This window comes from Pseudophryne corroboree, chromosome 11, assembly GCF_028390025.1.
Source record: "Pseudophryne corroboree isolate aPseCor3 chromosome 11, aPseCor3.hap2, whole genome shotgun sequence".
Lineage (NCBI taxonomy): Eukaryota > Metazoa > Chordata > Amphibia > Anura > Myobatrachidae > Pseudophryne > Pseudophryne corroboree.
The window spans coordinates 331259722-331285694 of NC_086454.1; the positions used below are offsets into that span (position 1 = coordinate 331259722).

Below are 25973 nucleotides of genomic sequence, written 5' to 3' on the forward strand. Positions count from 1 at the left end.
ACCAAACTTCCCTCCAAGTGTCTGCATGGGCGCAGCCATCTTGGATTCTGTCAGCTGATCATTTCCACCAATCTGTTCTCAGTATTGATAATCTGCATAATTGCCTAGCCAATCCCTTCCTTGCTGCAGGTATAAATACACTGTGCCTGAGCAAGGAAGGCGTCAGTGCTTTGGTTGTCAAACCTAGTTCCTGTTTGTCTCTCTCCTGTGATTGTCTTCCAGGTTCCAGCTCCTGTCTCAAGACTTCCACCATAGAGACCCGCACCAGCATTCCACCTGCGGTGTAGCCTGACTCTCCAATCCATTGTGGATTCATCTGTTTCCAGCTACAACATTACCTGCTTCCAGCTCAGCTTCCAGCAGAGTACAGCTTCTCTTAAAGGGCCGGTGTCCTTTCTACACTTTACCACTCTCCACCGGTATTATTATTTCTCCGCTCTCAAGTTCTACATTTCAGTTCATATTTCATCGCTCCCAAGTTCATTTATTATTTAACTGGTTCCAGCCAGTATCCACTCCGTGCTAACAACAGTCTGGTTCCAGCCAGTATCCACAGCAGCCGTTTTATCTTCAGCAACCCAGCTTTTCCTGGAACACCAGCTGGCACATCCTGGGTTATCTCCATTGCTACAGTCGGGCCTGGTAAGGACTTTCCATCTAGAAGATTATAAGAACTATCTCACACTACCAGTGCCCTGTGGCTCCTGCCATCCTGTAGTACCCAGGAACTGTATTTATTCTTTGCTGACTTTTACGTTTTCTTTTACTGCTGCTGTGTTGCGGAGTTGTCATAATAAACATCATTGACTTTTATCCAAGTTGTCGTGGTCACGCCTTCGGGCAGTTATTATTCATGTTACTTACATGTCCAGGGGTCTGATACAACCTCCCAGGTTCCGGTACATCTCAGCCCCTACAACTGAGGCTGCCTCCCGTCAGCTCAGGCCCTCAGTTGTGACATGCCCCCCATGACCCACTGGGAGTTATTTACTATCAGTGTGCAATTGTCACAGAGCAAGTTGGATCATTTGGAATGCTACTGCTTCAACCGGCCAAAACGGATTGCTAATGGGTAACTGATCCCTAACGTTTCCAGCCAGACAAGCATTGATGGCCGAGCCACTACAGGTGCTGCTACAAGGGAATCAATGGCTAGACTTACACTTTAGTTCAGTGTTTCCCAACCTCGGTCCTCAAGACACACTATAATAGGGCCTACACACTGGTCGATCTGACTGAAAAATATGAACGATCTCGTTAATTAATGAACGAGATACCGTTCACATCTTTCAGTGTGGAGGTACAAGCGATGAACGATGCGCGGCCCCGCGCTCGTTAATCGCTGGTGCCCCGTCGCCTGTGTATTCAGGCCAATATGGACGATCTCGTCCATATTTACCTGCACTTCTATGGAGCAGGGTGACGGGGGGAGTGAAGGAACTTCACTCCCCCCGCCACTGCTCCCCTGCCGCCGGGTCGCCCGTCGGACGTATCCGCCGTCGGGCATCTCGGCGGCGGATCGTTAAATGTGTAAGGCCCTTAACAGTCCTGGTTTTAGTGATATACAGGTTTGAACACAGGTGACTTAATTAGTACCTCCGTTATTTTGATTTAACCATCTGTGCTGAAGCCTGGATATCACTAAAACCTGCACTGTTGGTGTGCCTTGAGGACCGCGGTTGGGAATGCCTGCTTTAGTTTACCCAGCAAGTATAGTATATTATATATTTATTTATTGGGTGAACAGGTTCTACAAACCCAAGTCCCATAGCTACGAATCGATACTGTATTTGGACCATAACTCATCCCGGATGAGAGATTTTCACATAAGATTGTAAGCTCTTCATACCATTACTCCTGTCTTCTCATCCACACATACTTCTGTTTGTGCAGTATTTGGTTTGCCTACATTCTACGTATAATACCTATTCACCACTATATGGGCCTGCGGAATGTTGCGGCTCCCTATAAACACACAGTAATAATCTGATCAGTGTCAACCTCAGATCAGCAGCTTCTGACTCATCTTTAATTGTGCCACCTGCAGGAGGTGAAGGCTGGCAGAACGCTCTGTACCAAAGGTGAAACAATTATTGGGTACAGAGAGTTCTTTTGGGATGGCAATTATAAATGAGGTATCACTCCCTACCTGGGATGACAGAGGCCCTCATGCACTCCACCTCAAATAGGTAACTCCATTGTAGATTTAATGTTGACCTATATCTATTACTGTATACTGTTGAAATGTTTTCGGAACAATATGTATTGTATTTGGTCTCCTCCCTTTCTTTCTAACATTCCAGCCTAATTCCCATTGTAGTCACCCGCGCAGCCAAAGGAAGCAGATTCAGCGGCATCCTAGTAGTTTAGAAAGAAGTTGCAGCAAAACATTATGTACTTGTTTTGCTGAATGACACTGTAGTAAACAGTTTAGAAAATGTTCATCGTACAGTACATTATGCTAATTGTAACTAATGCAGCTTAATTACTGCATTCCAAACTTTGACAGCTGGATAAGATGCAATGTGTTTAATATTAAGCAAAACTGTGGAAACCTGAGCTCTCATTACCCTGAGCTGCCACATGGTAACAATGGTCCCCGTCCCCCTGATGGAGCGTCACTCATCAATGGGTCAACCTGGATAAATTGTGAAAGGTAGACATGGGACAGGTCGACACACGAAAAGGTCGACATGAGGGAGTTTTTTTTTATATTTTTGGTGTCGTTTTCTCCGTAACATGACCAGGATTCCCAATTAGTGCACAGTGCCCCCTTGCTGCAGACAAAGGTAACTATTCCCAATCATGGTTCACGTGGATAAGCTATGAAAAAGTAAAAAATATGGGGGGGGGGGGGAAGCAGCTCATGTTGTTAACCTTTTTACGTGTCGACCTGTCCTGCGTCGACTTTTTCCCCCCATGTTGACCTTGGCCATGTGCAAAAACAAGATATTGTTTTAGGTTATTGAAAGGATATAGAATTTAACAGGAGCACATACCGTATCTAGGTACACCTTACCAAAAGCTCCCAACATATGTCACCACCTATTTCCCGCCCTCCTTGGCGTTTCTGCCACCTCCCCATATCATGTGATTGATACAGTGGCTCCCCAGTCATTGATTGGCCGGTATTCTAATGTGGCGGTGACCTCCGCCTCACGTGCTGCTAAATAATGCTACATGTAGAGATATTGTCTTAGGTAAAATCCTGATAATAAATAGGCTCCTTTAAGTCGTGTTGCACCAGATCTTTTCACTCAGAACCCCCCCCCCCCAAAAAAAAAAAAGAAAAAAGAAAAAAGAAGGATAAAAAATACAATTTCATATTTACTATGAGAGAAAAGTCCTCCCAAAGGTTAGCTGTACGCAGTAAATAAGACCTTTTGCAGCAGCTGTGTAATCACTAGCGTGACAGGTTTAGGAGGAATAACAGTCTTCTTGCCAGAGCGGTCTCCCAGATACAGACACTGCCTGCAGCTTTGTCACAGCTGTCAGAGCCGGAAATCTGCTTTGTGGCAAAACCCACAATAACACAGCATCTTACAGGGAAAGTCAGAAAACATGGATGAGACAACACAGCTGGCAAAGGCCTCACGTGACACCAGCTGGAAGCACTGGTGGAGACCAGATTTTCTCCTGGCAGCAAGGGGACACAGAACGGTCTTTATATAAGGAGGCAAATATAGGAATTACTTTTTTTTTTTTTTTTTTTTTTTTTTTTATAAAATGGCTTTCCCCACATATCTATGCCTGTAGTGTTCTGGTCTCTCCATGGCACCAGGTACTGGTTGGCATATAATGAGGCGCGTGGCTTTCCTCCACCTTTGAGCACGGGGGTTATATGTACTAAGCCTTGGAGCGTGATATGTGGAGAGCGATAAAGTACCGGCCAATCAGCTCCTAACTGCCATGTTACAGGCAGTGTTTAAAAATAACAACTAGGAGCTGATTGGTTAGTATTTTGGGGTCTATTCACGAGCCAGTGAAAACAGTGGAGAAATAGACCAGTGAAGAAGTTGCCCATGGCAACCAATCAGCATCTCCCTTACATTTTATAAAATGTACTTGATAAAGGCTCCCTTATCAGCTGATTGGTTGCTATGGCAACTTCTTCACTGGTCCTTTTCTCTACTCTTTTCACTGCTTCATTGAATAGACCCCTTTATCGCCACTTTCTCTCTCTCTCCAAGGCTTCGTACATATGCCCCAAGGTCAGGGGCGCTTTAAGAGAGGGGGCGGGATGTACTAAAGCAAAAATGCGGTAAAACCCCCGAAAACGGGGGTTTTACCGCATTTTCATATTTACTAACACCCTACCGCCGCGTTTTCGGCGTCCAGGGTATCGCCATCTCTGGATGGCGATACCCTATAGAAGCCTATGGGCTTCTTTTCGCCGACCGCCGCAACCCACCGACACCGTCGACACCGCCGCAGACACCGACCCCCCTCCCCCCCAGCTTACCTTCCTCCATGATGCCCCGGACCCGGAAGGTAATCTCCTCCTCCCCGTAGCAACGCAGCCGGACGTCCTTCCGGCTGCAGGGGGGAGGAGGAGGCGCCGGGGGCAGCCTGCTGCTGCTACCCGGCATCAAGGCAGTGTGGGGACCCCATGAAGGTGACGGAGACCCCCCGCAGACCACCTAACAGGTATCGCAGGGGGCCTCCGTCACCGCATCGCGATGTTGATCGCATATGTTAGTACATACGCGATCAACATCGCTGCGGTAACCGGCGAGGTGCGGCGATGTATGTTAATACATCCCGCCCAGGAGGAGGCCTGGGGGCAACCTCCTCCATTTGGGCCCGCTCCTCTCTGCCAGCAGCGCTGCGAGTCTAAGCACTAGAGCGCTCAGACTCTACTGCGCATGCGCAGATCTCCAGGAAAACGGTGCAGCAGCCATTTTTCCAGCCATTTTTGTACTGCGCATGTGCAGAACTCTGTGAAAATGTCCGCTGCGCCATTTTCACACCGCTGTGAACGTCGGCGCAGGACTCCGGAGGGCTGTTTAGAAAATGGGTGCAGCGTGTGCGTTGGGGGCCCCCTCTGGACTCAGGGGCCCATGTGCACCGCACACAATGCACCCATTAAAGAAACGCAAGTGCCCAAGGTATGTTTACAACCACATACGTGGTCCAGAAGCTTCCCAGATCACAACGCATCACAGAGGCTGCACTGGTTCTAGAACAGGCACCAGCAGTGACCAGAGTCATGCCACTCTGCCCACTCTGAACTATGTGCAAGTTAGCACATGCTGTACCGTGGCCCCATACCCCACAGCCTCTCCAAGTGTTAGCCCCCTCGCTAATGCTGCCAAGCCTCCAAGATGCATGGGCCCCATCACTTGCTGTACCATGGTGATAGTCAACCCACTGTGTGGATGAGGTTTTGACAAGGTAGGTGGCCGACCTCCAGCTGTGGGACCCACAGCATCGGACCCCTTCCCCGGCTACTCCAGCGGTTACTGCCTTTGGGTATGCCAACGAGACATAAAACTATTTTCTAGAGAGTTGCTTTGCGTTTACTGTACAAAGCTCGCTGTATTTAAAGTACCCATCACCTTAGATAGTCAGATTACGTAGATATACACACAAGCAGCTAATTACATATAATTATAATAAGTAATATTAGTTCTGACATCCGTTAAGATAATAATTACCGATATCAGAGAGTTGTTTGGTACATATAAGCCGTAGAGAAAAGTATTGTGGGTGCCGGTGGCAGCCAGGGGTTATATGCAGCTGTAACATGGAACCAAGTTCCTGGAATCTGAATGCAGCAGCGATTATATTCTCACAGCTAGTTCCTAGACAGAATACCCCTTGGAGAGGAGCCAGAAACGATCAGCAAACACAGCAGTTTGGACGCCTGCCATCGCACCGTTCCCATCTGAATCAGCTTTTACACGCTGTACTTTCAGACATTTGTAAAAGCTCCTTACAGCACATTATCTAAAATTAGCCCAAAACGGTCATTTTATCCGACAGCAGGAAATCTCTGAATTCACGCAGAGCACAATAGACTAATCCGCCTTCTGCACGAGGTTCCGCAAGTCTGACCGGTTATCAAGAGGGCAGGTAACAAATCAGACAGAGGTATGTAGCGGTAGTGATCAATAACGCCATTTCTACAGCGGCACAGACCAGTCCAGATAAGAACAATAAAGCCAGTACTCCAAAGATATTGGACCAGTTGTTTCACACAGGCTGGGAATACCGTGCAGTATCTAGACAGGTGGTTGCTGACCTGCACGTTGCAATATAAGCAGGTAGCAACAACTGCTTTACAGCGAATGAACCTAACCATACCCAGGGCGGTCAAGAGAAATCTTGGGCCCTGGTACAACAATTTTCTGGAGCCCCCTGGAGGTGGTGTGAGCACAGCATGCGGGGGGCACGGCCACACCTCTTTGGGGGCGTGTCTAGCACATGAGATCACCCACTCACAGGAGCACGCCTCCCAGCTAGGGCAGTAGAGAGCCTTGATGGCCCCCCATGTACTTTTCAGGGGGCATGGCCTAATCAAAGGTGGCGTGGGCCTGGGCCCCTCCTTCAGACCCAGGCAATTTGTACCCCCCCCCCCTCCCCCCCTCTCTCGGTGCCACTGACCATACCCTCAGTGATCCCCAGGTCATAACCTATAATACCTTCAATCATAAAAACTATTCCTCCCAACCATGCTCCTTACTGGGTGTAGTTCTAACCGCAACATGGAAGAGCCGGTTATTGCCAAGGAATTCAGGCCTGTCCTGCATAATATGGCACAGTTGGTGGGCATGGACTCTGGAGTAACTATGGGGTGGAGGGGGATACGCAACAAACATCAGGGATCATAAAATGTTGGTTATTAAAGGTATGGCTTATTTAGAAATGGCCAATGAATGTTTGTTTTGAGATTGTGAAGGTAGAAGGCTCATCCGTAATGCCCTGCACTGGCTGATAAGGTCCCCCGTGCATGATGTCACGGAAGGGAGGAGCCAAGCCACCAGGAGTGAGGACGTGAATGGCTGGGGGCAGGCAGCCGCATCATTAGTACATGCGGGCCCCTTTCCCAGGAGCCACAGGGGCAGCACTGTTGCACACCCATTATCATTTATCAATCAATTAACAGCTGCTTAATTATACAGTACATATAGTAAATGGTGGTCTCTGGCGCAAAGTCTTACGTTCAGATTTAAGTCCTCTTGTAACCTGACTGAGTCTACTATAGCCGGAATCTCAGTAAGATAATCTGGTTACACATGGCATTGGAAGCACGGTCTGTAAACACTGTTACACCAGACAGACATAGGGGTCTATGTACTAAGCTCTGGAGAGATAAAGGGGTCTATTCACTAAGCAGTGAAAAGTGTGGAGAAGCGAGTCAGTGGAAAAGTTGCCCATGGCAACCAATCAGCATTGAAGTAACATTTATAATCTGCATACTATAAAATTATACAGAGCAGCTGATTGGTTGCCATGGCCAACTTCTCCACTGGCTCACATCTCCCCTCTTATCACTGCTTCATGAATAGACCCCAAAGTGAACAGAGGTAAAGAACCAACCAACCAGCTCCTAAGTGACATTTTTCAAATCCAGCCTGTGACATGGCAGCTAGGAGCTGATTGGCTGGTGTTTAATCTCCGTCCACTTTATCTGCGATTCTTTTGCCGAAACAAATGCTTGTGTTGTACAAGGAGTAATTGTAAGATGAATTATTTGTGCCACACACACAAACATGTTTTCACATTACACATCAGAGTAAGTCATTCTCTTTGTGCAGGAACATCTGAGAAATGCCACCATGCAATTATCTTGTGTTGTAACTCTTATTTTGATATGGTAAATGCCAGCACTTTGTCTACTCTACGTCCGCCCTTTCATTCAGTACTACTGACAAAATCTTATTACGCTAGATGTTGGGTGGAATATTCCACTTGTACGCCTCAGAATACAATCATACTGAGGGCGGGATGTACTAACATACATCGCCACCCCTCACCGCGATACCTGTGAGGTGGTGTGCAGGGGGGTGGGGGTCTCAGTTACCTCCCTGGGGTCACCATCTCCTCCATGCACGACATGCAGGCAGCAGGCTGTCCCCGGCGCCTCCTCTCCTCCCTGCAACCGGAAGGACCTCCGGCTGTGTTGCTAGGGGGGGGGGGGGGGGAGTTTCGCTTCCGGGACCAGGGCTGCCTTAACGGAAGTATGCTGGGGGAAGGGGGTCGGCGTCAGCGGTGTGGGGTGGCGGCGGCAAGAAGCCCATAGGCTTTTATAGGGTATCGCCATCAAAAGATGGCGATACCCTCAGGGGCGAAAACGCGGCAGTCGGGGGTTAGTACATATGAAAATGCGGTAAAACCCCAAAAACAGGGGTTTTACTGCATTTTCCCTTTAGTACATCCTGCCCAGCACCTGAATATGTGATGCGTTTCACCACGTCAACAATGGCCTGTGCTCATTCTCCTTAATATCCTATTACAATAGCTGGGGTTACAGTAAAAACAATAAATACACAAACATTTAATACAATCCAATTCATTCACACTCCATTACCTCCGTTACAAAGGGGGTAATTCCAAGTTGATCGTAGCAGGATTTTTGTTAGCAATTGGGCAAAACCATGGGGGTCATTCCGAGTTGTTCGCTCGTTATTTTTTTCTCGCAACGGAGCGATTAGTCGCTAATGCGCATGCGCAATGTCCGCACTGCGACTGCGCCAAGTAAATTTGCTATGCAGTTAGGAATTTTACTTACAGGCATTACGAGGTTTTTTCTTCGTTCTGGTGATCGTAATGTGATTGACAGGAAGTGGGTGTTTCTGGGCGGAAACAGGCCGTTTTATGGGAGTGTGTGAAAAAACGATACCGTTTCTGGGAAAAACGCGGGAGTGTCTGGAGAAACGGGGGAGTGTCTGGGCGAACGCTGGGTGTGTTTGTGACGTCAAACCAGGAACGAAACTGACTGAACTGATCGCAGATGCCGAGTAAGTCTGGAGCTACTCAGAAACTGCTAAGAAGTGTCTATTCGCAATTCTGCTAATCTTTCGTTCGCAATTTTGATATGCTAAGATTCACTCCCAGTAGGCGGCGGCTTAGCGTGTGCAATGCTGCTAAAAGCAGCTAGCGAGCAAACAACTCGGAATGACCCCCCATGTGCACTGCAGGGGGGGCAGATGTAACATGTGCAGAGAGAGTTAGATTTGGGTGTGGTGTGTTCAATCTGCAATCTAAATTGCAGTGTAAAAATAAAGCAGCCAGTATTTACCCTGCACAGAAACAATATAAACCACCCAAATCTATCTCTCACTGCACATGTTATATCTGCCTCCCCTGCAGTATACATGGTTTTGCCCAATTGCTATCAAAAATCCTGCTGCGATCAACTTGGAATTACCCCCAAAATTAGGACGTAACATAGCAGAAGAACTTTGTGTATTGGGAAGTTACGCGTGAGACCCATCTTTTGTTTTTTTCGTCCAGCGGTTCACACACGCAGTGACTCGTATCGCATTAAGCCACCTGTAGATCCATCTACATTTTTAAATTTGGACAAATCAGAGGTCACTGTCCCAAAAAATTAATTTGACCGATGTCCGTGGTCTAGCAATGTGTGCATTCATTGGCTGACCACACTCTCCCAAGCTTGTCGTCCACACGGGCGGCCAATTCACCCTTAGCCAGCTGAACTAGTCTGATTTACTATTAGCATGCTATGTATCCTGACATCTAAAGGAAAAATGTGATCGCCCCAAAATAATTAATAGAAAACACTGGACACTAGACTAACATGTAATAATAGGCTGAAAGGGTAACCGACCGGCTGACATTATTGCAGATATATCACACGGCAGTTAGTCTACGGTCAGCCTCTACTGCCCCTACCCCGGTTGGCTGTTGGGTGCAAACCTACATCCGCAGAACTTAGAGGTAACCACTCCCTACCCCAAAGCAGCAAAGTTCAGCCTGTTGTGAACTCTGCAAATGATCAGAGAATTGAATTTCATGAACCTGCAATACCTGGAATAAGGTACAATCTAGTAACGGATACAGGAATTACCAGTTTTGTGAATATTTCCCAACCTGCTTCAGCGCAACCAAGTATCATGAACATTGGTCTGCGGAGGAGCAGAGGAAATCTGTCATCAGGGAAACTGGTTTTGTCAGAGAAGCAACATGCCAAGATGCCTAGGGGTCTACTTATCAAGTACATATTTGGCTTAGGTCATGCAGAAACAGATGTTCGCACATGATTTAGGCAATATTAGTATCGATGCTATTTAACAACGGGATACAGTAATAGTGGATAGGCAATATCTCGTACTTTAACCGAATTACCACTCCGTACTGTAATGCTTTTTGGAACTTGACCGTGATCCCTAAATACTATAGGGTCTATTCATGAAGCAGTGAAAATAGTGGATAAGTGAGCCAATGGAGAAGTTGCCCATAGCAACCAATCAGCTGCTCTGTACGATTGTATAGTATGCAAATTATAAATGTTACTTCAGTGCTGATTGGTTCTTCTCCACTGGCTCACTTCTCCACACTTTTCCCTGCTTCATGACTATCTCTGCAAGTCCCTCCCTGGCAGCCTATAGTAGCACATGCACAGCAGGGGTGTTCTTCAGGTTGCCGACTGTTGGGATCCCGGCGCACAGTATACCGGTGCCGGAATCCCGACAGCCGGCATACCAACAGATTTTCTCCCTCGTGGGGGTCCACGACCCCTCTGGAGGGAGAATAAATAGCGTAGCGCACCACCGTGCCCGCAGCTTGGCAAGCGCAGTGAGCCTGCAAGGGGCTCATTTGCGCTCACCACGCTGTCGGTATGCCGGCGGTCGGGCTTCCGGCGCCGGTATGCTGGTCGCCGGGAGCCCGGCCGCCGGCATACCATACCACACCCCACAGCAGGATGGCCTTGCATACACAGGTAAGCGGGTCTGAACCTGGCAGTAAAAGGTATGTAGCTCTGAAAATACTGTACATTACTTGCTGTATCACGGTGATAAGCCATGACATTTTCCAAGGCTCCAAAAACTTGCTGGGAATACATGTATGCTGCAAGATTTTTATTACTGTCAAATGCAGGCATGACTGTGGACTGAACATTTACACAACCTACTATCAAAAGCGTTTGCAGAAAGGGCTGGGGAATGGGGCACATGTGTCTCGTATTAAGCGGCAGGTCTGGTAACCGTAGGCTACATGAACGCATTTCTGCCTTCCTTTAATGGACAAAGACAGCCTTGATAAAATATTTAAAATGGAAAGCGGAAACCTGACCAATGCTCGTTCCAGCGGGAGTCATCAGAACCCCAATTTGTACTTTCTCAGAAATGGTTTCATAATATGGTTTCCTGTAAAATATCAAATAAGCAACTTCGAGGATGCACTTTATAAAAATTGGGCTCGTTAGTTAAATGTTCTGTTTATTTGGTCTATTTTGCATCCCTGTGTAGCGCCATATGTATTCATGGTACTAATCAAAGTCCTCAAACCACAAACAACTATTTCAATGTAATATAATCTGGAGTTGATTTTTGGTCCTAAACCTTATTTTCCACTGTAGTTTTGGTGCACTGACCATCTATAGTTTAGCAACCATCGATGGTCCAATGGTAAATGATTTTTCACCATCGTTTTAACAAGAGAAGGGGCTCGCGTGCACTTTGCTGGAGTCCCGCATCGGGTGAAGATCTTGCTCTAATGTGTACTCAAACTAAGGGGGAAATGTACTAAGCAGTGAAAAGAGTGGAGAAGTGAGCCAGTGGAGAAGTTGCCCATGGCAACCAATCAGCTTCTCTGTATAATTTTACAGTATGCAAATTATAAATGTTACTTCAATGCTGATTGGTTGCCATGGGCAACTTCTCCACTGGCTCACTTCTCCACTCTTCTCACTGTTTAGTACATCTCCCCCTTTGGCCGACTCACTAGAGGTCTACCGGGAGTGCGGTGGAATAGGTCACCACCAGATAAATCTGGTTTCTCCATTTTTAATCTCTTCTTCAATTGAGAGAAGCAGAGACGAAGCCTTTCTATGGCGGTGTAGACAGAGATCTGTCTTACCTCTACTTCTTAAATAGACACCTATGTGCTCTAATGGCCGTTTCATTTCTTCTTTCCTAAATACACCAAATGTCTTGGAGTGTAATGTAGAGAGGTCTGGAGCAGGGAGGCGATACCTTTGGCCTCATCTGGACAGAATTTCAGAGTGTTGGTTTTGCGGCCAGACCTATCACTCTCCGCCGATCTCCAGTGGGGAACATAAATGTTCTTGGCTCACTAAACCTACTACATCTACTGAGCTTTCTGTTTTTACAACTTACTTTATTGGGATTTAAAAGAAAAAAAATAAAATCCCAAAAAGCGTCTGCATCCTCCAGAGAGCGATAACAGTTATATAAGAGTTACCGAGCTGATGTTGGAATATTGCCTCGGACTATTAAACGCCATAAAGATTTCGTATGGCGTGGTATAAATATAGTTCATATGGGACATATAAAGTCATGCTAGAAGAACATGTGGCTGACAATTTTGATCCCAAAAGGGTTACGTTGTTTAATAACGTCACTTTTACGCACTGGGTTTGAATAATTGAGAAGCGCAACGGAATTTGCTGCGCTATATAAGAAACTGTTAAAAATAAATCAATCCAGTGGCGGAACTACCGCCAGTGCAACCAGTGCGTTGCACTGGGGCCCGCCACTGTCTAGACGCCCAAAGCAGCGCGGCATGTAATGAGTCAAACTGACTCATTACATGCCGCTGTGTGCTGCGGGCAACCGCGGCCCGCAGCACACAGCCGCCGCCGAGGACAGGAGAGGAGCAGCGGCTACGGGGGTGAAGGAGGAGGAGGGAGGTGGAGGAGGGAGCCGCAGCAGCGCACTGTAATTGGTAGAGGCGCTGCTGCTGCTGTCCCTTTCCTTCCCCATAGGCAGTCCTCCGCCGCTGTGAATGCTGGGAAGCGCATCCCAGCATTCACAGCGGTGGACAGCCAATGGGGAAGGAAAGGGACAGCAGCAGCAGCGCCTCCACCAATAACACAGCGCTGCTGCGGCTCCCTCCCCCACCCCCCTCCTACTCCTCCTCTCCTGTCCGGGATCATCAGCTGACAGAAGCTGCAAGAGGAGCCTGAGCCAGCGGAGACTGTAAGTATAATTTTCTTTCTTTCTTTCTTTCTTTCTTTCTATTCTGACTGCCGTTATGTGTAAAAAGGGGGTTACTGTCTGCCGTTATGTGTAAAAAGGGGGTCACTGTCTGCCGTTATGTGTAAAAAGGGGGTCACTGTCTGCCGTTATGTGTAAAAAGGGGGCGCTGACTCCCGTAATGTGTAAAAAGAGGCCTCTGACTCCCGTACTGTGTAAAAAGAGGCCGCTGTCTGCCGTACTGTGTAAAAAGAGGCCGCTGTCTGCCGTACTGTGTAAAAAGAGGCCGCTGTCTGCCGTACTGTGTAAAAAGAGGCCGCTGTCTGCCGTACTGTGTAAAAAGAGGCCGCTGTCTGCCGTACTGTGTAAAAAGAGGCCGCTGTCTGCCGTACTGTGTAAAAAGAGGCCGCTGTCTGCCGTACTGTGTAAAAAGAGGCCGCTGTCTGCCGTACTGTGTAAAAAGAGGCCGCTGTCTGCCGTACTGTGTAAAAAGAGACCGCTGTCTGCCGTAATGTGTAAAAAATGGGACGCTGTCTCCTGTAATGTGTAAAAAGGGGACTCTGTCTGCCGTTATGTGTAAAAAGGGGACGCTGTCTGCCGTAATGTGTAAAAATGAGACACTGTCTGCCGTGATGTGTAAAAAGGGGACGCTGTGGTACTATTTTGTGGCCACACCCCTTCCCCACAAAGCCATGCCCCTACATTTTTTTGCGCGCCTACGGCACGCACTGCCCCTGTTTTACATGGAGGTGGGGGGGGGGGGGGGCTTCGATGCCATTTCTTGCACACAGTGACGGCACTGTTGCTAGGTATCCATTTCCCTGGCCCTGAGCAGGTCCCCCTCACCAGATCCTCTCCAGGGGTGAGGGGGTGGGCTTGGATGGGATGGGGTGGCCCAAAGCATTTTGTCACACCTGGGCCACTGAATCAATCATTTGTTGAAGTCATCAGTACCGGGATTATTATTGATTTATCAGGTGCCGTATGCTCGGCAGTCCTGGGTAGCGGGTCAGATAGAACATACTTACAAAATATTTGGTGACTAGATAGACATAGAGGGGGTAATTCAATTCAGCGTGATGTTGAATAGTGCAGGGATGAGTGTCTGGAGCAATTCAATTGTCTGTATCGCGTCAGATATGGGAGATGCAATGTACTGCACCTAATGCCACAGGTTTAGTCGCGGTAAACTGCATTCTCCAACTAAAGTGCCCGTCATGAAGTGTTGGTGGTGGGGTTCTTGTGTTTGTCGTTCACAGAATGTTTTAGTATAATGTTAATATATAAAGTAAAACATGTGAGTTACTTCGTCTTACACTTTCAGTGCTCTACATGCTCTGCATTTAATACTAGCAATGCTCTCTGCAAACAATAAAATATAGTTCAGCACATGTGCACTCAGGAAGCCTGCCGAGTCTAATAAACGGACACCCCTGATAGTAACAGAATGCTATCTGTGCCAGATTAGGTCACCAAAACCATTAACAAGAAATAATTCAAAAGTCCCATATAAGCCAGATGGCATATTGCCCTGCCGAAGCAACCACTGACAGCTTAGTTTTGTATAGTGGGCAAGATGTAATTCGTGGGTGGAATTGTTAAGACACTCAGGGGTCTATGGTGGTCATTCCGAGTTGATCGCTCGCTAGCAGTTTTTAGCAGCCGTGCAAACGCTATGCCGCCGCCCACTGGGAGTGTATTTTAGCTTAGCAGAAGTGCGAACGAAAGGATCGCAGGGCGGCTACAATTTTTTTTTGTGCAGTTTCAGAGTAGCTCTAAACCTACTCAGCGTTTGCGATGACTTCAGACTGTTCAGTTCCTGTTTTGACGTCACAAACACGCCCTGCGTTCACCCAGCCACGCCTGCGTTTTTCCTGGCACGCCTGCGTTTTTCCAAACACTCCCTGAAAACGGTCAGTTGACACCCAGAAACGCCCTCTTCCTGTCAATCACTCTGCGGCCAGCAGTGCGACTGAAATGCTTTGCTAGACCTTGTGTGAAACGACATCGTTCGTAGTAATTGTACGACGCGCGTGCGCATTGCGCCGCATACGCATAAGTGCCTTTTTTTGCCTCCTCGCTGTACAGCGAACGAATGAGAGAGAGAGAGGACGGAGATAAAGTACCAGCCAGCCAGCTGGTTACTTATTTTCCAGCCGTTCTGGGAGGGGTGTAGTTGCGGCGCACACAAATCACGTCATTGCAGCCCCACCCCCCGATAGGTAATTGGGCGATTTAAAGGAATTGCATCACAGGACCAATTCACACCCCGCCCACTTCCCTGGCTGTCGGGGGCTTGTCTACTCCACTGAGAGTCTCCCAAAAATGTCGGGACAGTAGGAGATTATGGACTGGTGTGATTACATTGCTTCCTCTTCAGCGCACTTGTGACTAGTGCACAGAGTACCAGGAGAACCATGCCATACACTTTGGAGCTTAAGGGGCAAATGTATTATACTCGCACGTATCGTGTGGGTACAGCGCTTCCTATTCCACCCTTTTACCGAGACGAAGCAGTAACGCCGAGAGGGGGGAAGGGGGGGGGGGGGGTGAAAACTCCCCGCTCCTGTGATCCCTGCCAGAGCCCACAGCGCATCAGCTTAGTGCCAATGTGCCGTGTCTCTCCTCCCGGCTGGCTCACTGGACATGTGCAAGATCTCACTATTATCACGAGACCTCCCATGCAGCCCGGAGACCGGCAGCCGCCGCAGCCAGGGTCGTTGCGGTCCCTGCTGTAGTGATGGGACAACGGCAGCTGTTGAAATTGATAGCTGCGGGTGTCGGAACGGTCAATGCTACGCACACTGTATCGGTGTTCTATCTTGTAGATAGAAGTGCCAATATAGACCCTGTCACTTGCTACACTTCCCCCAGTCATACATGGAGGAGAAGCAGTATCAGCGCGTGTTATGCTGCTTCTCCCCCATACAGGCACTTCTTACAGCTATCTCCGAGATTCTAGTAATAGAGGACGATGTGTCAAACCTTCTATGGAGGACAGGTGGAGAAGTTCCCATACAAATCCATCAGCTACTGGCTATCATTAATCAAGTACATTCTATAAAATGATAACTAGCAGCAGACTGGGCAACTTTCCACCCGTCCTCTTAAGAAGGATGGAGACATCTCCCAATAGAGAGCACATTTTTGACAATATACTGGAGGCATAGGAATATCGAGATGGATCCATGGGGGGAATTCAATTGTTATTCGCACTGAACGCCACTAGATGGCGCCTGACAGAGCAATTCAATTGTTACACCATTCAGGCTCAAACAGCTGCCGGTGCCAACATTTCTGCTAGCAGTTCCCTGATCAGGCGAGCAGAAATGAGGGGGGGGGGACAGTCACCCGTTTGGGCGCTAAACTCGCTCTGTCTGGGCGCGATTAGCTAAAAAAAATAAAACAATTGAATTGTACTCCACGATCTCCTGTCACTTTAGACGGGAGATCGGCCGCAGGATAACAACTGAATTCCCCCCTATGTGTCCCATAGCATTTGTGCCAGGTTTGTACCAGGGTATGCTTATGCCCAAGTCAGGTCACAAGCACGTGATTTATTTGTGCCCGTTTCTACATTTCCTTCTACGTTATAAATGAGACGATTATAAACACTGGCCAGACTTAGATGGACTATATGGTGTATGAATTGTGTGCTGTAAATGTAGCATTTACTACTACCATGGTCTCCTGGCATAAACCAGTCACATATCTTACTGTTCTCTCCTAGAGAAAACCAGGCACCTGGACTACTACTACGTGTAACGCGTTTTGCCATACGGCCAGCTCTGCAACGTAAGCAACATGCATCTTTTTCTAGGTGTATTTTACGCTTTGCGATTTAGATGTAAATTCTATCCAGCTCTACATGAGACCTACAGTACAGTGACAAATAGACATCAGACACCACAAAGCCACACGTGACTGCATTTTCATGATGTTCTCCAGCAGAACCTGGAGGAGCAAGGTCCAAGTTGGAGGTCTGGTGGCACAACCAAGAATTGCTGCCCTGTAACGCACGATACTGGGGTCTATTCATGAAGCAGTGAAAAAAAAAAAAGTGAAGAAGTGAGCCAGTGGAGAAGTTGCCCATGGCAACCAATCAGCTGCTCTGTATAATTTTATAGTATGCAAATTATAAATGTTACTTCAATGCTGATTGGTTGCCATGGGCAACTTCTCCACACTTTTTACTGCTTCATGAATAGACCCAAAAGTCTGCAAATCATGCTATTATACAGGGGTTCGGATCCAGGATGATAAAAATGCAAAGAATTGTAATAAATATCCAACCAAGGGCACTCGAGAAAAGAACACAAAAGACATTTTCGAGTTTCCACAAGTCCACAGGGAGTCTACAACTCCCAAGTCCACAGCACAGATGCCAAGGGGGCTATTTATCAAGTCAATATTTGCTTTAAATCATGCAGTAAGGTCTCTTCAGTTTCCACGTGATTAAGGCGGGTCTGGGACTCCAGGTCGACAACAAAAATGTCGACACCAATTGGTCGACACACCTTAGGTCGACATGGACAAAAGGTTGACAGGAACAAGGTCGACATGGAAAAAGGTCGACATGAGTTTTTTATGTTTTTTTGGTGTCGTTTTCTTCGTAGAGTGACCGGGAACCCCAAATAGTGCACCGCTTCGCTCGCCATGCTTCGGGCATGGTCCCTTCGCTCTGCTCCGCTTCGCTCAGCACAGATTACCGTTCCAAACGTAGTCCACGTGGATCGTTAAGTATGAAAAGGTTCCAAAAAAGAAAAAAAAATTTGAAAAACTCATGTCGACCTTTTTCCATGTCGACCTTGTTCCTGTCGATCTTGTTCCTGTCGACCTTGTTCCATGTTGACCTAAGGTGTGTCGACCAATTGGAGTCGACCTAAGGTGTGTCGACCTTTTTGTTGTCGACCTGGAGTCCGGATACCGATTAAGGCAAATACCAGTATCAGGTCTATTTATAAATAGTCTAACACAGGAAAATCACAGGTATCTCCGTTTTTTTATTAAACTAGTACTCAGTACTGACATCCAAATAATTGCCTAGAACCTGCAGTAAGTTACCAAGGTCTGAACAACGGAGCTCTCAAAGCATTTGCCGATAGCATTAGCAAAAGTCGCTACCTTTTCTATGGAGCCGACTCTTCAGATACGTGAGGTATATAATCTATAGGGCTAGATTCTGCCGACTACAGGATTATTATTATTATCATCATCCTTTCTTTATATGGCGCCAAAAGGGATCTGCAGCGCCTAAGAAAGTACATAAAATGAGCAAAAGAAGGAAACAGCGACTTACGATACAAGACAATGCAGGACAAGTGCAAGGTTTATGAATATTGCTGCATAACCCTGAAATAAGCAGCAGGGATGCAAAAAACAGGAGTGACATATTGTTGCTGGTTCCTGCGGCTGGAATATGGGTCGATCGGTGGGACACCGTACGCACAGGGATATATTGGCATGTTTGAACTAGGTCGTTCACAGACATACCGGCTGTACCCACAATGCACTTAGTGATACTGTATATCTTGACGTCTGTACGAACGATATATACCACATAAGGGTGACTGAAATGTTTTATTGTGAATCCCACAATGCAAAAAGTCCCATTTGGGTGCCCAAACGGAAAACTTTTCGCACATTTCTGCTTGCCATCTCCGCAGGCTGAGGGCAGAGACGGCGACACCAGCTGTTATCGCATCCGAACAGCAGAACAATTGAATAACTGCGATACCCTCTGTTCCCTAGAACCAGCCTTGTGCTTAGCCACAGAATGTGCTGCATTATTCTGCATGGGACAATCAAAGAATCTCATTCTACAGAACGCCCTCTATCGGAGTACTTCCCCTTCTATCAGGACAAGGTGGTCCTAGGACAGCTCCAAGTAATAACATATTACAGGTTGAGTATCCCATATCCAAATATTCCGAAATACGGAATATTCCGAAATACGGACTTTTTTGAGTGAAAGTGAGATAGTGAAACCTTTGTTTTTTGATGGCTCAATGTACACAAACTTTGTTTAATACACACAGTTATTAAAAATATTGTATTAAATGACTTTCAGGCTGTGTGTATAAGGTGTATATGAAACATAAATAAATTGTGTGAATGTAGATACACTTTGTTCAATGCACAAAGTTACAAAAAATATTGGCTAAAATTACATTCCGGCTGTGTGTATAAGGTGTATATGTAACATAAATGCATTCTGTGCTTAGATTTAGGTCCCATCACCATGATATCTCATTATGGGATGCAATTATTCCAAAATACGGAAAAATCCGATATCCAAAATACCTCTGGTCCCAAGCATTTTGGATAAGGGAGACTCAACCTGTATACTATTTACACTGTACTCTATAAAACAAAGAGTCATTTATATAGTCTAACAATCGGCTGCACAAGACAGAACATTATAATTGCATTCTCTGAAAATGATATTTGCCTAGACGGCACATTTGTAACCGCAAAGCGCCATTTACACAGTTCCCTGACTTCTACCATACATTGCCTCCTTGCCTTCCAAACCCCAGCACTTTGGCAGAAATCTACATACACCTGCACACACTATAGGCCCGTACACACTGGTCGATATATCGGCCGTTCTCTTGAACGGCCGTTACATTGCGGGACCGTCGGCCAGTGTGTACGGGCGATACGTCTGTGAACTCAGTCGTTCACAGACGTATCGCGTCGGCTGCGCAGCACAGCCGACGGCCAATATATCTAACGTCCGACCGCCCGTACACATGCTGCGGCGGCCGGCGGTGATTGACAGGTGAACTGGGCGGGCGCCCGCCCGCCCAGTTCATGACGTCAGTCCCCCGTCGGATCGGGCAGTGTGTATGCACAGCACACTGCCCGATCCGTACATAGATATATCTGCAGATCAATTGATCAGCAGATATATCTACTAGTGTGTACCCACCTTAAGATGCATAGCAGGGCCGTAACTAGGTGTGTGCAGAGGGGGCACACCACACATAGCGCTGCAGGGTAGGGGGGACTGTTGCGGCACTTGCCAATTATCTGTTTTATTTACTTTCACTTGCAGCTTCCCCTCTTTTTGAAACCCAGCATTTCCTGACCGCTCCTGTCTCCTACTCTGACCCCTTCCAATCGCTAATACCTATACAACATTCATGAACTTAACTTGAGATTTCATTGTTATTCAGTCACACTGTCCTTTATTACACTTTAAAATGCTGATATACCCAAGCATAAAACCCATGCCTGTATACTCATTTCACTCTATTCAGTGAGCTATCCACCCTTGCATAGAAAGCCAGAGAATTCTAACTGCTTGAAGCTTACCTTGTACTTTGAGAAAAAATGATCAGCATTGTGGCTGAGCAGATCTATGTAGTGTGTGGGTGTAAGGGATTGGTTGTGTGGCTGCACACTACATAGATCTGCTCAATTGCAATGCTGATTTTATTTTTATTTTTTTTAACAAAGTACCAGTAGCTTCATTCAGTTAGAAATCTCATAATTTTTATGCAGGATGAAATAGCCCAATGTGTAAGGTGTTTGACTTGAATGCAACATTTTATGGGTTTGAATCCTGTGTATGGCAGTGTATTAAAATGTGTATTTGAATAATGGGCATTGTAACTGAATAATAACGAGCTGTCAAGTTAAGCGCATGAATGTGGTATAAAGAGGATTTGTGTCCATTTTTGCAGTGTTCTATAAATGTGTGTGTAGGATAAAAAGATTTATATTTAGGAAATGGCATCATAGCATGGCTTTCTCTGTGATCACATTTCGCATGCATTACCCTAGAGGGCATGCGCCTTGTGTCCCTATTGGGAAAATAGACCGGGGGGGGGGGGGGGGGGGGCGCCAATCTGATTCTCTTTCTGGCGCAGGGCACCAAAAAGTCCGGTTACGGCAACTCTGATGCACAGCGCCAAAAGGGATCTGGAACATTTTAGACCTGAAGCTTTCGGTATCAGCAAACACTCTCACATGTGTATATGGACAGATGTATCTAGGCTTGTCTCATACACACAATGCAACATACACTGGCCAGCGGTGGTTCTGGGAAGACCCCCCATGCTACTGCAGACATAACATAATGGGGAAAATTCAATTCAGCGCAGTCGATGTGATGCATAAAAGCCGCCAGAAGCAGCGTAGACATCTCGGAATAAAGGAGGCGAGTCAGGATCCTGACAGTCAGAATACCAACAGTGGGATCCCAACAGAATACGGATGGGTCCCAAGGTAAGTATGGCCATTGTGGTTAAGTTTAGGTACTAGGGTGAGGGTTAGGGTTAAGCTGCGGGAGGGGATGGTTAGGTATGGGATTAGGGGTAGGGCAAAAATACTGCGCTCCGTCGGGATCCCACTGTCAGTATTCTGACTGTCAAGATCCCGACTGTAGTATTTTCGTACCCAACCCTAATAAAGACATTGCAAGTTCGTTCAGGGTTCAAATTGGTATGTAAAGAAAAAAAAAAACCCAAAACATCTGACGTATTAAAATGAACTGAACTAAATGGCAAAAGTTTTTAAACTACATTGACAGAACATTTACACATCAAACAATCCTATAAAGGAGTATAGACAACAGATATAAGTTAGAACAAATTACTCATATCTAAAAACTAAGTCAAAAACCACAAACCAAACCCCCACACACACACTTACATCAAGCTACACAGTCATCCTATGCAGCCCATTCTCTACCTATATCACAGTACGCAGGCTACAGTCACAAAGAGAGAGAGCGGAATAGGTGTGCGCCGGCACACCCCCTGCAGCAACCATCTAATTGGCTGATAGATGTACATACTAAGCCATGTGCAGTAAGAGTTTACACTCCGTCATTCAAAATATGTCAACACGGTGTCCGCCAGAATTCTCATTACATTGTGCTGGCTGCAGTGTCCTGATAAAATCCTAAATACATATTATCAGCGTGTATAGTGTCAGCATATTCCATTGCGCTTTACTATACGTCTAATCTATGCATACATACATTTACTTTACACACCTAGAAAATAATTATGTACTGTAGGCAGGAGATCCTACTTTCGTATTCCAAGTATTTGTAGATAGTTCTTATGTTGTGCATTGCCACCGACTAGGTTGCCGATATACCAATGAACGTAAAAAAAAAAGACTTATTTTGAATATTGTCTATAGTGTGCCCTGAGAAATTCTTATTTTGCAGGATTCCGGTAGTACAAGTTTTATAGGAAGCATTCTGCAAAAGTTCATAACACAGAGTGCACGAATACACATACATATATATATATATATATATATATAAACAAACAAACATACATATATATATATATATATATATATATATATATACACACACACACACACACACACACACACACATATATATACACACACATATATATACACACACACATACAGTATGTACATGCACACACATAAATATACACACACACATACAGTATGTATGTACATGCACACACATACAATAAAAGTTTTCTTATGTCAGGTTATATTACGAGTTTACATATTAGGTTAATGTACCCCACGCTCTGAACTATTGCCAAGCATTCTGCATCTCACCTGAGCATAGGTAACTCACCTGTAATAAACACCGCCTTCCCCGCCACAGGTAACATTTTCCTGGGAGAGGCGACGCTCAGGACATACCAGCATGCGGAGCTCAGCAGCACCATTCCTAGAAGGATTGGTAGGTACAGGTGACAGAACCACTCAAACAGCACCAGCAGGAAGAAGTACACCAGCAGGGATGGGGTGAGGATCATGTCAGAATGGGAAAACTTAAAGTAGACCAGGAGGGAGAAAAAGAGCCAGACAGAGCCATAAGCCCACAGGGAGGAAGATGTGGAGAGGTCCATGGCAGGCAGGCAGGGTGTGCAGAGTGGACAGTAGTGACAGGACTTGTAACAAGTACTACACACTCTCTCACACTCACTCACCACTAGCAGGCTATTTATAAATGAGCAGCCAGGAGTACAGGAGGGGGCGTGGCCGCTCTCTTCTCTACTCCAATGGGTTCATGTAGCGGGAGGTCACTGGGCTCTCACTATTACTGCATGGCGCCCTGTGCTCTCTATGCCAGGGACCTGCTGCTGGCACATGAGAGGGGATCAGCTACCTGGGAATGACACATGCCGGGCTCCTCTCTCCACGCTGACCCGGCTGCTGGATGGAGAGGGGTCCAGGGGCGCTCTGCGCTGTCTGCAGAATTATCTGCGGGTCTCTAGCTGGGCGCTCTGCAGAACTCCCAGGTGCGCTCTGCAGGACTCCCAGGTGTGTTCTGCGCTGTCTGCAGAACTATCTTCTGGTCTCTAGCTGGGCGCTCTGCAGGACTCCCAGGTGTGTTCTGCGCTGTCTGCAGAACTATCTTCGGGTCTCTAGCTGGGCGCTCTGCGCTGCTCTGTCTGCGGGTCTCTTGCTGGGCGCTCTGCTCTGCTCTGTCTGCAGAACTCTAGCTGGGCGCTCTGCACGACTCCCAGGTGCGCTCTGCAGGTCTCTATCTGTGCGCTCTGCAGGACTCCCAAGTGCGCTCTGCTCTGTCTGCAGAACTATTTGCGGGTCTCTTGCTGCGCGCTCTGCAGGACTCCCAGGTGCGCTCTGCTCTGTCTGCAGAACTGTCTGCGTGTCTCTTGCTGCGCGCTCTGCTCTGTCTGCAGAACTGTCTGCGGGTCTCTTGCTGCGCGCTCTGCTCTGTCTGCATAACTGTCTGCTGGTCTCTAGCTGTGCGCTCTGCACCGAGTGCACGACCCCAGGTGCGCTCTGCACTGTCTTGCAGGTCTCTAGCTGTGCGCTCTGCACTGATTTGCAGGTCTCTAGCTGTGCGCTCTGCACTGTTTTGCAGGTCTTTATCTGTGTGCTCTGCGCTGAGTGCAGGACTTTAGGTGCGCTCTGCGCTGTCTGCAGATCTCTAGCTCTGCACCGAGTGCAGGACCCCAGGTGCGCTCTGCGCTGTCTGCAGAACGCTAGCTGTGCGCTCTGCATGGACTGTACATAGCGGTCAGGCTGGCACCGGCTTGCTGGTGCGCTGTGCCGGTGACAGGGAAGCGCTGCAGCCTGACCTCAGCCACTGTGGCTCCAAGAGCCGGTATGAGCTGTCATTCTAGCTCTGACTTCTGCTTTCCAAGGTGCAAAGCGCTCTGCATGCTCTGCACGGGGTGTGAACTCTGCATTGCCCTTTCTGTACAGTCTGTTATTACTCTCTAAGCCTAAAGCTATTCATAGAATGTGTCTGATCCTTTCACTAGAGTTGTGTCTGTATTTCTTGGAAATATCTCATTCACCTCTATTGTGTGATGAGTGCAGAGCATCAGTGCAGAGCATGTGCCCCTCACTGGCAGCCAGGGTATTAATGGCAAGTGTAAGGAGCTGGATAGAGAGCAGTGGAGATATGATGGTAATGAGTTCTTGTTGCATGCAGTGGGGTGGGTGACTCCCATTTCTGGCTTCTCTCCCACTGTGACTTTCTGGAGACCTGGCTCTATGGAAGCGCAGAGCCACGGTTACTGTGTGATTCATTCATTTCCCACTGGTGATCACGTTTGGTAGATTTCCAGGTGACGGGCGGGTCTTCCGCAATGTCCCTTGTCACCTGGGCAAGGACACACTGTTCCCCAGACACTTCTCATGTACTTACCTGGGAATATTGGATGAGAAAGCACAGGTACTGTACAGATACTTGCTGAGATACAGTTCTTCCACCCGGATGTCAGCCAGCCCATGAAATCTGCGGGGAATTCTGGCAACAATGAGACCCTCCTAGAGGGGTAGCGTACTGTGTTTTTCTTTTTGTGTGGTTTATTCACATCACAGATGCAGCAAAACACAACTGGCATTCCGTGTACGACAGGTGCCGGGCTGCCACTTGAACGGCACAGGAATTCGTTTTAAAACCCGTACAGAGTGGCGGATGACGCTCCACAGAACCTGGCGGGAGGAAGGCTGCGGACGCTGCGTCGCAGTACTTCATATACAGGGCGGGATGTATTAAGATACATCGCCGCCCCTCGCCGGTTACCGCAGCGATGTTGATCGCATATGTACTAACATATGCGATCAATATCGCGATGCGGTGACGGAGGCCCCCCGCGATACCTGTGAGGTGGTCTGCGGGGGGTCTCCATCACTTCCCTGCGGTCCCCACACTGCCTTGACGCCGGGAACCAGCAGCAGGCTGCCCCCGGCGCCTCCTCCTCCCCCCTGCAGCCGGAAGGACCTCCGGCTGCGTTGCTAGGGGAGGAGGAGATTACCTTCCGGGTCCTGGGCAGCCTGGAGGAAGGTAAGCCGGGGGGGGAGGGGGGTCGGCGTTGCGGCGGTCGGCGATAAGAAGCCCATAGGTTTCTATATGGTATCGCCATCCAGAGATGGCGATACCGTGGACGGCGAAAGCGCTGCGGTACGGTCTTTGTAAATTTGAAAATGCGGTAAAACCCCCGTTTTCGGGGGTTTTACCGCAATTTTGCTTTAGTACATCCCGCCCACATGGGCTACCCCTCTTGGAGGGTCTCATTGTATTATAGTGTGCTGACTTTGACGGCCTCTTTGGGCCTTTTATCAAACTATAAGAATTTTTGACCCTTGTTGGCAAATGTATCGATGTCTGACAGAACCAGAAGCTTTACACCATTTTTGCTCTCTGTTTGAGTCACCTTTAAGGGGGCTATATTTTCTATATGTGGGACTGTGTATTTTTGTCTCCTTTCACTCAGAGTTCATGTAGTTAACGTGCCACTTTGGGCATTTTCTTTTCGCTCCAACAGGTGTTCTTTCCTCCGGCTGCAGGAGTGACGGCAGACGCGGCGGTGAGCGGACTGGGTTGCCTTGACAACTGGATGCCATGGTCACGCT

The 25973-nt window shown here is 47.5% G+C and overlaps 1 protein-coding gene across 1 annotated transcript in view; it reads right to left on the minus strand.

Annotated features, from left to right (window-relative positions):
- Positions 1 to 23685, minus strand: part of HSD11B2 (hydroxysteroid 11-beta dehydrogenase 2) — a 79533-nt gene extending 55848 nt beyond the window's left edge. The window contains exon 1 of the mRNA XM_063945755.1: positions 22711 to 23685. Coding sequence (XP_063801825.1) covers positions 22711 to 22987 — 277 coding nt within the window. The 5' untranslated portion in view covers positions 22988 to 23685. The remainder of the gene's footprint in view (positions 1 to 22710) is intronic.
- Positions 23686 to 25973: the final 2288 nt, after the last annotated feature.